The 12,646-nt window shown below is 40.4% G+C and overlaps 1 protein-coding gene, 1 long non-coding RNA gene and 1 other non-coding gene across 6 annotated transcripts in view; 2 read left to right on the top strand and 1 right to left on the bottom strand.

Annotated features, from left to right (window-relative positions):
* Nucleotides 1–4,081: 4,081 nt before the first annotated feature.
* Nucleotides 4,082–4,155, top strand: trnar-ucu (transfer RNA arginine (anticodon UCU)). Its single transcript has one exon. It is a non-coding gene; the product is annotated as a tRNA-Arg (tRNA).
* Nucleotides 4,156–8,297: 4,142 nt separating this feature from the next.
* On the bottom strand, nucleotides 8,298–10,727 carry LOC113011755 (uncharacterized). Its single transcript, XR_003270612.2, has 4 exons — nucleotides 9,775–10,727; nucleotides 9,329–9,411; nucleotides 8,530–9,027; nucleotides 8,298–8,431 (listed from the first exon to the last, which is right to left on the bottom strand). It is a non-coding gene; the product is annotated as an uncharacterized LOC113011755 (long non-coding RNA).
* A 1,129-nt stretch (nucleotides 10,728–11,856) lies between these two features.
* kirrel1a (kirre like nephrin family adhesion molecule 1a) overlaps nucleotides 11,857–12,646 on the top strand; it is a 32,584-nt gene continuing 31,794 nt past the window's right edge. For 2 of the 4 annotated variants that reach the window (XM_080299803.1, XM_026160198.2), the window contains exon 1: nucleotides 11,858–12,161. In XM_080299803.1, coding sequence (XP_080155929.1) covers nucleotides 12,116–12,161 — 46 coding nt within the window. In that variant the 5' untranslated portion in view covers nucleotides 11,858–12,115. Of the gene's footprint in view, nucleotides 12,162–12,646 lie in introns of all 4 variants that reach the window. The other 2 variants (XM_080299802.1, XM_026160219.2) reach the window with 2 other exon arrangements.

Genomic DNA, 12,646 nt, shown 5'->3' with positions numbered 1-12,646 from the left:
AAGTTTCTTTTTAACTAATGCTTCCACGTTTGTCCCGTAGCCAGTCACACGGCTGATTCGTCACCTCAGTGGTGCTCACGGTCGAACGTATAGTTTGGCTTCTCCTCCTGGACACTTAAACGCAGTGTAAAAACACAGAAGTCTTTGTGTGATAGTGTTTAAATGTTTTGATGAAATTATTATAGTGTTCAATGCTGAAAATAAGTTTATAATCGACTTTATTTTACTTCCTCTGATCTGTTTTTTTTTTAATGTCCCACAAGTAAGATTGTTTTTCTTCTTTTTTTCTTTTTTGTGGTTTTTACACATTTCTCATGAAGTATTGAGTCTTTCTCGTGTTTGTTTGGGTTCATGTGTGGGACTTCCAGATAAGCTAACTGAGCTTAGACTTCATGTGGAAAATACAGAAATCTAATTTCTCCTCTAAGAAATTTGAAAGCGTCTGGACTTCTTTAAGTTACTTGAAGACGTTTCACCTCTCATCCGAGAAGCTTCTTCAGTTCTAAGGTCAAATGGTGGAGAGTCCCAGATATAAACCTAGTGGGAGTTTCCCCCCACAGAGGGACAAAAGGACCCCGTGATGATCCTCTAATCGCCTGAGCCAAAGTGTGAAACTGGGTGTGGGTCCCAATCAGCCAGTTTCGGGTGTGTTCATTGTGAAACCTGGCCCCACCTTATCATGCGAATTCCTGAGATCAGATGGCCCAGGATGTGAGTGGGCGTTAAGGCGTCTGGGAAGGGATCTCAAAACTGGATTATAGATGGCAGAGAGTTGGTGTCGTAAACCATCTTTCGGTGGTTTACGACCCCTTCCCAGACCCAGATCCCAGATCCCTTCCCAGACGCCTTAACGCCCACTCACATCCTGGGCCATCTGATCTCAGGAATTCGCATGATAAGGTGGGGCCAGGTTTCACAATGAACTCACCCGAAACTCTGGCTGATTGGGACCCACACCCAGTTTCACACCTTGGCTCAGGCGATTAGAGGATCATCAGGGGGTCCTTTTGTCCCTCTGTGGGGGGAAACTCCCACTAGGTTTATATCTGGGACTCTCCACCATTTGACCTTAGAACTGAAGAAGCTTCTCGGATGAGAGGTGAAACGTCTTCAAGTAACTTAAAGAAGTCCAGACGCTTTTCTTTGCAAGCTCCTTTGACTACGATGACCTGGATGACTGAGAACCTTCACAGACATATTTATACTTACTTTTTTTTGCTCTAAGTCTCAGCAAAAAAAGTGAGTAAGTATTTTCTCCATATGTTTATCATCGTGTTAATTTTAAGAAGACTGTATAATAAATAATGCAAACTTAATATTGTGTGAAATATAGACGGATAATAGATATAGAGAACTAACTGTTTATGTTTCTGTCCTCGACTGTTTCACAAGATTGGACCAAACAAGCCTTTTGATGCTGTCTGTCTTTTATTCTTTAAAGTATGCTTCCTGGCAGCTTGCTGCACTCTTCCTGGGCCCTGTTCCAGGAGGGAGGTTCAACAAAACTTCGACTTTAAAAATAAACTCTGAGTTTATTACTCTGAGATTGCAATTTCAGTTCCAGAACAGCTAATCAGAGAAGTTCGAGGAACTCTGTGTATGTTTGAAATGTATGTCATGTGCAGATGTAACTGCACACAAATCAGTGAGCATGAGTAAAACATGTTTTTTTTCCTATTCAATAATCTCGAAAAATGTCTAACTGTGCCTTAGTGTCCACTTTTTCTCCGAATAACTACATTTTTAAATGGATTTCCAAATATTTTTGAACAACAGCAACAAATTTCCTTAATATACTATTGTGTTCTTTATATAGTTATTTTCCCCTTCTGTCATTTTGTCATTATACTGTAACCAACATGCATCTCATTCGTCTGTACGAGTATTACCAGCACATAATATTTTGTGATCGGAATTTCACAATTTTGAATTTCGTAGCAAACGGTTTCTCAGATCCACTTCTGCAAATTATTTTTTCAAGGGTGTCGAGACAGTGTCAAAACTTAGGCAATACCAGCAAAGATTCAGAAGCAAAGCGAGTAAAGGCAGATCAAGTTTCACTGATTAGGGTCGCTGATCTAACAGAAATCAAAACCGAGGTATAGCGGGCTCAAAGAGCGCCATGTGTCTGCTGCTGGACGTAAACGGTTTATTTCCCTCTCTGAAGTTTCAGATCCCCTTAGTAGTAATGGCATCACACAACTTCAGAAGAACATGTTTCTCTTCAGTATAAGAAGGAAGTTGTGTAATCTGCTTTAAATAGAAAAATGTGTGACATTGGAGAAACCAAAGATTCTTTTCTATAAATGGTCTTCCTTACGTTTTCTGTGAAGTGGCTAGCTTCTGTTAATCTTTCGGTCTCTAAGCCTGCATGCATGCGATTAATCCAAAGTCCAAATATCAGCACTCAAATTTCAAGCTGAGGGACGTGTCTGTGCTTGTGGACTCTGAGTCTTGTATCCATTTTAAGGATGCCAGTTACATTAGATTTGGGTGGAAGTTCCTTTGCAGGGTAGATGTGGGGAAACCGGGGCTGGTTGTCACATTGCTGGGTGTTGCCACTTTAGAGGCCACTGTGGAATTCTATTGATATCATACAGTTTGTAGTTTTCATGGGTCAGAGTAAGTTTTCTTGGTTTTGATGTTATTGTATTAAAAGATGAGACAATATTAGTCTTTTATAAAATGGTCACTTGTTAAAAAGCTTTGATTTAAATCAGTTTTTCACTAGCCAGCTAAAGGTTAAAACGTTGAGAGAAATGTTTTTGTTTTTCTTTCTTTCTTTTTTGTTTCTTTGTTGGAACAATGGTTTGTGTTGAGCCATACACCAAAGGAAGTATGATGTTGATGTATTGTGTGCCAGAACTGATTACGTGTTGTGATTACCCCTGGCAATTCAGGGAGAGAGTCTAGATCAAGACTAGCAACCTTAAAATGGAGATCCCTGAAAATTTGCTTACCTGGATGATCGAGCACACGTGGAGACTTAAAAAGGTTTAGAGTCGGTTTGATATTGATGTCATTCACTGTGGTTCTCGTGTTTACGCTGCCTTGCTCACTATTGCGCAGGTTACCTTGTGGGAAATCTTGCACAGACTGTTTTTGTCTTTTAAAAGATACAGACAACTGCTTTCATTAAAAAATAATAAATATAAATGTTATCATTGATATTTTTATGGAATGTGGAAGTCGTTTTGTGTCAATTCCTTAATTTTACTTCTCTTAATTCACAATAATTACCACTGCTTGATCAGCAATTCATGCAGAACAAAAAGTGTAGCAACCAACCCTACTGTCAGCAAGACAAGTGTCTCCACAGCTGTACGACGGGACAAAACCCGGAGTGACATGGAATGAATCGAGATGTGCACTCTGTGGTTTCTGGGGACGTGCACAACTGGATTCTGATGCAACCCTGGTGTAATGCCAGCAGGATGTCAGTCTCTTTAGTGAGTCTGCGCACCATTTCCACTCATAAACATAAAAACGACGGTGACGGTGGCCTGTAAAATTGACATTACACAGATATGAAATACTACACGCAACAGCCGACATTAGAAAGCCGTTTCATTTAAGCGTATTAAAGGCCGCCCGCTAAAACAGACGCTTAATTTATGTGACGCTTAAGAAAAGCCTTTAATCGTTTTCGTTTCTAAATCCGTCAACTTACCGACACTCAGCCTAAAAAATAAAACGTTTGGTTATTTTGCTCCCACAAAAACCATTTTCGCTCTGTGGGGCTATTCTAATAGCTTGCGCTAAGATACAATAATAACGCTTAGCGTCTCGATGGTGCAGTTTCAAAATTAAAGCCCCAGTTACGAATACACGTTAAATTATTATCTGCAGGCTTCGCGGCTTTTATTTTTTAACGCACTAAGTCTGGATTTCCGCTTACACACAGGCTAGCTTGACGCACTCCTCCCCTCATCGCTGTACAACAGCGGCCTCTCGTGGTCAAAACAAGGCACTGCCAATATGTCGGCTCAGAGTGGTCCTGATGCTGCGGGGATGCAGAGAGCGGCGGTATGAGAGGATGTGAAGTATGTAAACCTTGGCAGAGAGGGGAAATCCTGGCGCAGTCTCTGTGGCGCAATGGAATAGCGCGCTGGACTTCTAATCCAGAGGCTCCGGGTTCGAGTCCCGGCAGAGATGAGTCACTCTGTGTGCCGCACGGCAGACCTGCGATATTTTTCTTATCAAATTGTGCGGGTGACATTTTGATTGCATATGATCATGCTATTAATAGTGAGCCTTAACTGGGAGCTCAGAAGGTTGATGTTCAGCTACACAGAGCATACAAACATAAATTTAACCTCGAGTACAGATTTAATGCAGGAGCTGCAAACATGAGCCTGCCTGTTCTGTTCTGATATCCCAGTCTGATTAGTTTATGCTCTCCTTACGTTACCTTATTTATGTCCTCTTTCAAGTCCTCACGCCTTTGGTACTGATTTAGTATTTATGTCTCCATTTTCAAGAAGCTTAAAACCCATAAAATAGATTTTATAGGTTTATATATAGCCATAACATTTTGGATTTTAAACATTGGGATTTTCCCCCCATTATATTTCTGTGTTTAAAAGCTTTAGTAAGAGTTTGATGAAAGTCATTTTCCAGTACCTATGACCAAACATAACAATCCTAATCCAACTTTGCAATGTATTTTACTGTATATACTGCACTGTATGTATTTTAATGTCTTTTATTTAAAAAAAATGTGAAAACATTTTGACTTTTGACTGTAGCCAGTGCAGTGTATTCATAGCACTGCAAAAGCTTTTATCAGCCAGCATGTAGATGACTTTATTATTATTAGTATTATCGTTATTATTATTGTTATCAAAATATGATTACCTCAGGTTTTATCATTACTACATTTCGCCTCTAACATCCCCCGGTGAAATGTGTGCCTGCGTGCGCATATATTTTCGGGCATCTTGCTCAGCAAGATACGGTTTTTGAGATATTAAACATTATTTTATAGGTCATTCAAAGGTCACCATCCCCCCAGACTCCTCCAAAACGGGCCAAAATGGTCTACTTTTTTAGTGCTACATTTGTGCTGATTTGTGCAGGTAAAATTAGCGTTTGTGCTGCTACAGTATCTGAGATATTAAAAGTTATATTTTTTGCTGATGACATCACCATCCCCCCAGACTGCTCCAAAACAAACCAAAATGGTCTACTTTTTTAGTGCTACGTTTGTGCTGATTTGTGCAGGTAAAATTAGCGTTTGTGCTGCTCTGGTTTCCAAGATATTAAAAATTATTTTATAGGTCATTCAAAGGTCACCATCCCCCCAGACTGCTCCAAAACAAACCAAAATGGTCTACTTTTTTAGTGCTACGTTTGTGCTGATTTGTGCAGGTAAAATTAGCGTTTGTGCTGCTATGATTTGAGATATTCTGTTATGGTTTACTGCTGAAAAATGTCTTTTTCAAATGACCTTTCACTTTGTGTGTTCACTTGTTCAATAAAGTTCTGTTAAAAAACCCTCTTGTCGTATTTAATCAGCTAAATTTGTAATGAGTGTATTTTTTTTTTAAACTTCAATTTCTTTACTTCAATCACTTTTTGTTCATAAAACCACGATGCAAATGCTTGAGTATTTATTTTTTTTAGAGTGGATTAGAAAAACTTTATTGAAAACTACATTTGAACATTTTACACTCCCATGAACACTTTTTGAGAAACGAACAAGCTCGCAGTCTTTTGCATCAAATACACATTTTCTGGCAGAAAAAAATATTTTTTGGCATTACTGTGTCTGAAGGATTCTTAGAACAGCGTTCATCTGATTTCTGAACAAGGTAAGCTTACATTTAAAATACTGAGATTTTAGTTACTGAGTTAATACATGATATAGCTAACTGTTTGGATCAAAAGGATTTTTTTTCAATGTTAAACATTTTCAAAAATGTCCAAGAAAAAAGTTTCTAAAGCACTTTAAAACATGTAGCACACTGGACTAAAGTGCTGTACAGTACATGGGTTAAATACTCAGACTCTTTAATAAACTCACAAATTCAATAGCTCCATCTTAAAAACAATAATTCCACAAAATATGAAAGTGTAGATTGGTGGAGAACTTGGGGGAGGGGTTGCTCCTGGTTGTATATATAGTTCAGAAATCACGTTTTGCTCCATCATAATCATAGTGTGGTTTTTTTTGTTGTTTTTTTTAAAGATGCCTCGAAAGCCATCTGTAGACAAGGTTTCCATTTTTGCAATTCTTTGCAATTCAAAAGAGGCCATAGTCCAAAATGGCAAAATAGCCACTCCAGCTGCATCAGTCTGGAAAGAGCTGAGTCAGCAGCTAGAAGACAAGATGTCAGCAAAGGCCCTGTACACTTTTGTGAAGCTAAATAGACACAACATCTGGTCAGCTTTGGAAATCAGTGATCAGGAAAGTAATAGTGAAGGAGAGTTAGATTCACATTGCATTTCTCCTGGACAAGAAAACTGTCAAGCTTTTGAACTAGAAGTCCCTTTTGAGGACTGGGTTAAATTTATTCCTGAAAAGGTTGAATACAATGACAAGTTTTCTCCTACCCAAAAAAGGGAATACACAATTTTGAAACCTGGCACTTGGACTCATATCATCAACAATCTTATATGGAAGAAGATCAAAAATACATGTACACTTGTGTTCCGTAGAGCAAAGGTCCATCCAATTGTCAACAATAATTATCTGGACATCAGAGGCGACTGTAAGGAGTGTCATGGCCAGTTAGAAATGTCATGTGACAGACAGCCAGCAATTAATAGTCCAATGGTGCTCCAGTGTTTCATGAGAAATACAGATTTCTCCCTGCACACTGGCCACTCCAAGCGGTTCATGTCTGGAAACCTGGGTGATCGCTAAAGAGCTGTGTGAGGGCAGAATGGAACCAGCTGTATGGAGGTCAGCGAGGGCAGCAGATCTGATGGATGTTGGAGATCCTGAGCCAAGCCACCTTCCAAATTTAGCCACTCTGCGAAAAGCCAAACAAGAGAGAAAAGACTTGGAATTAGGAGATAAGGACCCCATTGCATCTCTGCAATTGTTAAAATATAGTGTTCCTCACAGTGGTAGCATCCGAGATATTGGACTGGACAGGTTTTTCTGTCACTACTGGAGTAAAACACAGATGAATGTTTATAAGACATTGTCAAAAAAATCTCCCCCAACTGTGTGTTTTGATGCAACCGGTTCAGTTGTGAAAAAACTGCTGAGACCAAATGGCAAATCTGGCCATATATTCCTTTATCAAGGTATTCTGAAAGAAAACAATTGCCGCAGTGTCCCAGTGGTGCAAATGCTGTCAGAGAAACATGATGTTAATGCCATCGCAAACTGGTTGACAGAATGGATTCGTGCAGGTGCACCTGTGCCAAAGGAAGCTGTGAGTGACTTTTCTCTGGCAATTCTGGGAGCTCTGGTCAAGGCTTTCACTCCTCATCCTGATCTGAAGTCATACCTTAATGAATGCTTTCATGTCCTTCTTGGAACCCAGTCTGCCAAACTCCCCTCTTGTTATATCAGGGTTGATGTTGCACACTGCATCAAGATGATATGCCAGTGGAACTGCCTGAAGAAGAAAACACATCGTGTTAAAGATTTCTTTTTCAGGTCATTAGCAAAACTTCTTCAGTCTCAATGTTTGGACCATGCAAAACAGCTCCTACATGCTATCACTGTTGTGGCCCTCAGTGAGGCAGAAGGTGATGACAGTTCTGGAGCCCCTCTTCCTTCAGAAAGGTGCAAGAAATACTTGAAAGCCCAAATTGCTCAAGACTCCATCATCATTCCAGATGAACAGACGGAGGAAAGTGAGAGAGTGGATTCAGTGGATGAGATCCAGACTGACCTACGACAGTGGGTAACAGAAAAATGTGAGGAGAGCAGGTCACTTGCTGCAGCAAACGGGGATAGAGATAATATTCACTTTCTCCCTGAGATTATTCCTCATATAATAAGACTGGCAAGTTACTTGCCACTCTGGACAGGAATAATGGTCCCTCTCTTCCAAAGCACCAGCATCACAGCAAGTTCAGCCACTGTTGAAGCTGAGTTCAAAAACATAAAACATGGCCTTCTCAAACATGACAACTTGCCTCTTCGAGTCAATCGCTTCATTGCTCGTCATCTTTCCTTCATCGAGGGAAATATGCGGATTTGTTCTGCAAAAGAAAAGGTCAAAGATGAGGCAACAGTGGGACCACTGAAAGTCACAGATGCCAATTCTGGATCCATGATGACTCACAATGCAGAAGATAAAATAAAAATGGATGCTCACCCATTTGTGGGATCTGATGCTGCCACAAACATTCTTCCGGCTGATGGGGATGCAGTTGAGAACTGGAGGGGCCTAGCTGTTCCACCCAAAAAACAGGAAGAGGACTTCCTACCTCTCTTCATGTACCGAATGGCTCCATGCAGATGAAACTTTTGGGGCCAAAAGAGTGAAAGTGGGATTATTAAAAAATGGAAACCTCCATCAGCCTATTAGATTAGGGGGAATCGACAATCTCTGTGCTCAATACCTGTGCATTTGATGCATTTTTTCAGTGCTTATGTTGTGCCTTCTGTGACAGCTCCACATTTCAAAATGCTGTTCTGAAAGACAGTGAAAACCCAGTCCTGCAGCTGGTGAAAGCCATTGCCACAGATGGTGTGACCCAACAAACCTACAGAAGGAGAGCAGAGCTGCTTAGTGTAATGTTTGAAGCTGTCTCGTTGAGGTCTGGTGCGATCCAAATCGATGCTCAGTGCAATATCTCTGCTGTAATTGCTAAGACAATGAGGAACATCTCAAGTGTTTATTTTACCAAACACTGATCTTCACAGCACTGCTAGCTCAGCAAAGGGATGACAAGGGAAGTGCCATTTGTTTCTCCTGCCATCCTGGTTTCCATGGAAAGTAATTGCTTTCCATGGAAAGATGACCACTGATGGTTTGGGGCATTACACTGCATACTGCAGGAGAGCTCCATGTGTGTGGGAGTGCTATGATGACCTGGGAAATGGAGTGACAGGAGCATCTGAAAAGAAAAAAATACAACCCCATGCTGTGTTATACACAGTATAATGAGTGCTGCCTGCATTTTTCTGTTTTATTTGGTTCATTACAGTTACATGTGTTCAAATGGCTAGTGTGTGTTATCAGTAAGTTCAGTTTTGCACATAAAGTTAAAGTTCTAAATTAAAAATCTTTTAACACTCTTTTCTTTGTCAGTCTGATGCATATTTGCTTTTACACACCCAGTCACCTTCACCCGTAGCCTTGAAAGTACCCGTTCCATTTTTCTGTCAATAATTTTTCTGTATTTGTTTTGTGTTTACCTGGTGGCTTAAGTCAGGGGTCAGCATCCTTTTCATTTCAAAGGGCCCCTTTTCCCCCTGCTGCTACAAAACCTGTCTAGAGCCTAAAAAAAGAAAGAGCCTATAAATATCTAGAAAATGAGTTGTTGTATCGTGTAAGCTATGGAAATGTAAATAAAAATGTTTATTTTTAGATTTGATAAGACAATGAATCATCAAAGCTTTATAACGAAAAAAAGTATTTGTTAAAATGAAGCCAGCTACGTGAGTCCTTTCCATAATAATTGAAAATTAGGAAAGATGGGCAACCAACTTGAAAATTACAGTAAACAGATTTGAAGCTAAGAAACATTAAATCACTTTTAAAAGCCTTGTACATTCAGTGAATAGTCAATGCAGATATTTCATTAAAAAAAACTGTTAACAGAACCCTTTCTTGTTGTCTTTATAATAAAAAAATGACTTACTTGGTCTTATAAGAGCCACAGTGGAGGGGCCGGAGAGCCACATGTTGCTTTAGAGCCGCAAGTTGAAGATCCCTCGCCTAGGTGCTGTGGAATATTCAGTTTTCTACACGTAGGTAACAACCTATCAAAGCAAACACTTCATTTTTTCTGAGACAGCTACATTAATAATAATGAACATATATAATTCAAAACAAAATCAAAGAGGCCAACTGGGTATGTAAAAAATAATAATAATTTAGGTATACGTGAATCACTTCACATGAAACTCAGTTTTGCCACAGATAAAATAAAAACTTTAGCCTACCTTGTGTACGTTTCTGCACTAGTAACAAAAGAAATATCGACCTTTCCGCTGAATAAATTGTGTTACTAAAGTGTAAACTAATAAAAGTTAATATGCAGCAAGCCTAGAAAAAGTGCAAAACTCCACAGCTGCTGAAAGTCACTGCCACAGACACTGGTGTTATACAGCGTAGGCCGTAATAATTAAAATCATTATATCTCAGATACTGTAGCAGCACAAACGCTAATTTTACCTGCACAAATCACCACAAACGTAGCACTAAAAAAGTAGACCATTTTGGTTTGTTTTGGAGCAGTCTGGGGGGATGGTGGCCTTTGAATGACCTATAAAATAATGTTTAATATCTCGGAAATCATAGCAGCACAAACGCTAATTTTACCTGCACAAATCAGCACAAACCTAGCACTAAAAAAGTAGACCATTTTGGCCCGTTTTGGAGCAGTCTGGGGGGATGGTGACCTTTGAATGACCTATAAAATAATGTTTAATATCTCAAAAACCGTAGCAGCACAAACGCTAATTTTACCTGCACAAATCAGCACAAACCTAGCACTAACCGCTCCGCCTATTTGCCTTTACGTTTCAAGTGGTCAAAGAACGCGCAGGGTAGGTCTGGGTCCTGAACGCAAGGGGGCGCTCCAGCATCAGCGTAATCCCCGCTACTTACAGCGAGTCGGGAGGAACCAGCTCAGTGTGGAGACCTACTGAGCTGTGACAGCTACAGTAGGCCTGTCACGGGAATCCGTCACTAAAACCACTCTCCTACATGATGTGGCAAGAATAAGGACATGGGGTGTTTAGTCATCACAGTGGCATCACTGCGCAGTCAGTATTATTCTAATGATGTCGCTGCGGATTCTGTTGCTATAATAATAATAACAGAAAAACTAAAAACCCTTGCTGTAACCCAATGCTTGTAGTATCTCCTCTTTTATTTTAGGTGCACTGTGCTTATATGTTGGTCATAACAACATTAGTTGTACACTACAGCCAATGTCATGACATTTGACTATAACATCAGTTTATTACTCTAAGCCGTCTGGATTTACCTTAGTGTAATAATACGTTTCTGTTCAAACAGATGACCTCACGTTGACCTTAATGTGTACATGTTGATAATTTTAGGGTTACAGCTTATTTCATTACCTAATTCCACACAGTAAGCAGGAGAAAACAAGCAGTTCCGGCTACAGCAAATGTGTCAAAATGATTATGCCTCTCTAAGCGGGTTTATTTTTTTATTTTTTTATTTATTTAATACCCCCCCCCCTTTTTTTTTTTTACGGTGTTGGCCTGTTAAAGATCCAGAGGGAGAGGGAGAAGGGGGCAGTGCTGTGGCTCTGCTGACGTGATAGAAAGAGAGAGAGGAATGTGCCGCTAATGAGAATATGACGTCAAGTCGGACAGATTACTACACAACACCGGAAGTAGCGCGCAGGGTCATACTCAGTAAACGTTTACATTTATTGTATTTCACTATCATTTTTGTTTTTACGTATCATAGAAAGTTAAGAAGAAATTAACGGCATTCGAGCCGTTAGAATATTATTTCTACTCGTCTATTATTTGAAATGAGCTCTCACATTTTGTCAGAGTTCCCTAAAAAGTAATAGTAATGCAAATAAAAATCTTAAAGTCACAGTAAACCCAACAGTATAAAGACCTTTCATACAGTGCTTCTGAGTAAATGCTTAGGAAGCAATGACATAGCTACTTAAAACCGCCTGCTTCGAATTTTATTTTGTTTTGACGCTCTAACCGGAAGTAAGGTTTGTCATTGCCGCTCGCTTAGCGCCTCGGTGTAGTAGAAAACGGACTGCCGCTTGAGAGAGCAGGAGAGAGGTAAAGAAAAAAAAGCAGTGAAATGGTATAAAACTCGAGCCAGTGCAAGCCTAGTAAGGGGGAAGACGAGGAGGGACAACGCCAGAGGATTATTGTTCTGTCTGTAATTACCGTCAAAGTCCTGTAAACTCCCGCTTTTTGATGCTGTCCTCACGGAGGTTTGAGCCAATAACGGACTTATTGGTCGGCTGAACCATGCAGAGGCTGCTCCTCCTGAGTTTGGTGCTGAGTTTTCAAACTGGTAAGACTACATTTTCTCTTTCTTTCGAGCTCGAATAACTCAAATGTTTGTGTGTGTGTGTGTACATTAAGCTCAATGCACACCGAGCCTGTCTTTAGTTTTTACTGTGCGGTCTGTGTGTGTAGAAACTAACGAGAGGGGATCTGATATGATTTCATTCCCATATGAACCGCAGCGATGGATCACCTTGTGAGCGCGTGTAGCTGCGTACGAGCACGCAGAACGCGCGCGTGTGACTGCACCGCGGCAATTACGCTCTTTTTTTTTTAGGATTATTGTCGCGACTACAGGCGTTCGATTGTGTGCGCGCGTGCGTCTAACTTGAACATGACTGGTGTGGCGCGCGCTCACCGGCCTAAATGACCTTTTGCGTATTTGACAAACTGCCAGCGCCGTTACTCAGACGGGTTGTGAGGCGCTGAGGACGTGACGGGAATGACAGTGATTGACCAGCGCTGCTCTACATGCCAGCAGCACTTCCACGC

Source organism: Astatotilapia calliptera, chromosome 3 (genome assembly GCF_964374335.1).
Source record: "Astatotilapia calliptera chromosome 3, fAstCal68.1, whole genome shotgun sequence".
NCBI classification, from domain to species: Eukaryota; Metazoa; Chordata; class Actinopteri; order Cichliformes; family Cichlidae; genus Astatotilapia; species Astatotilapia calliptera.
This window is presented reverse-complemented; position numbering and strand designations above follow the sequence as displayed.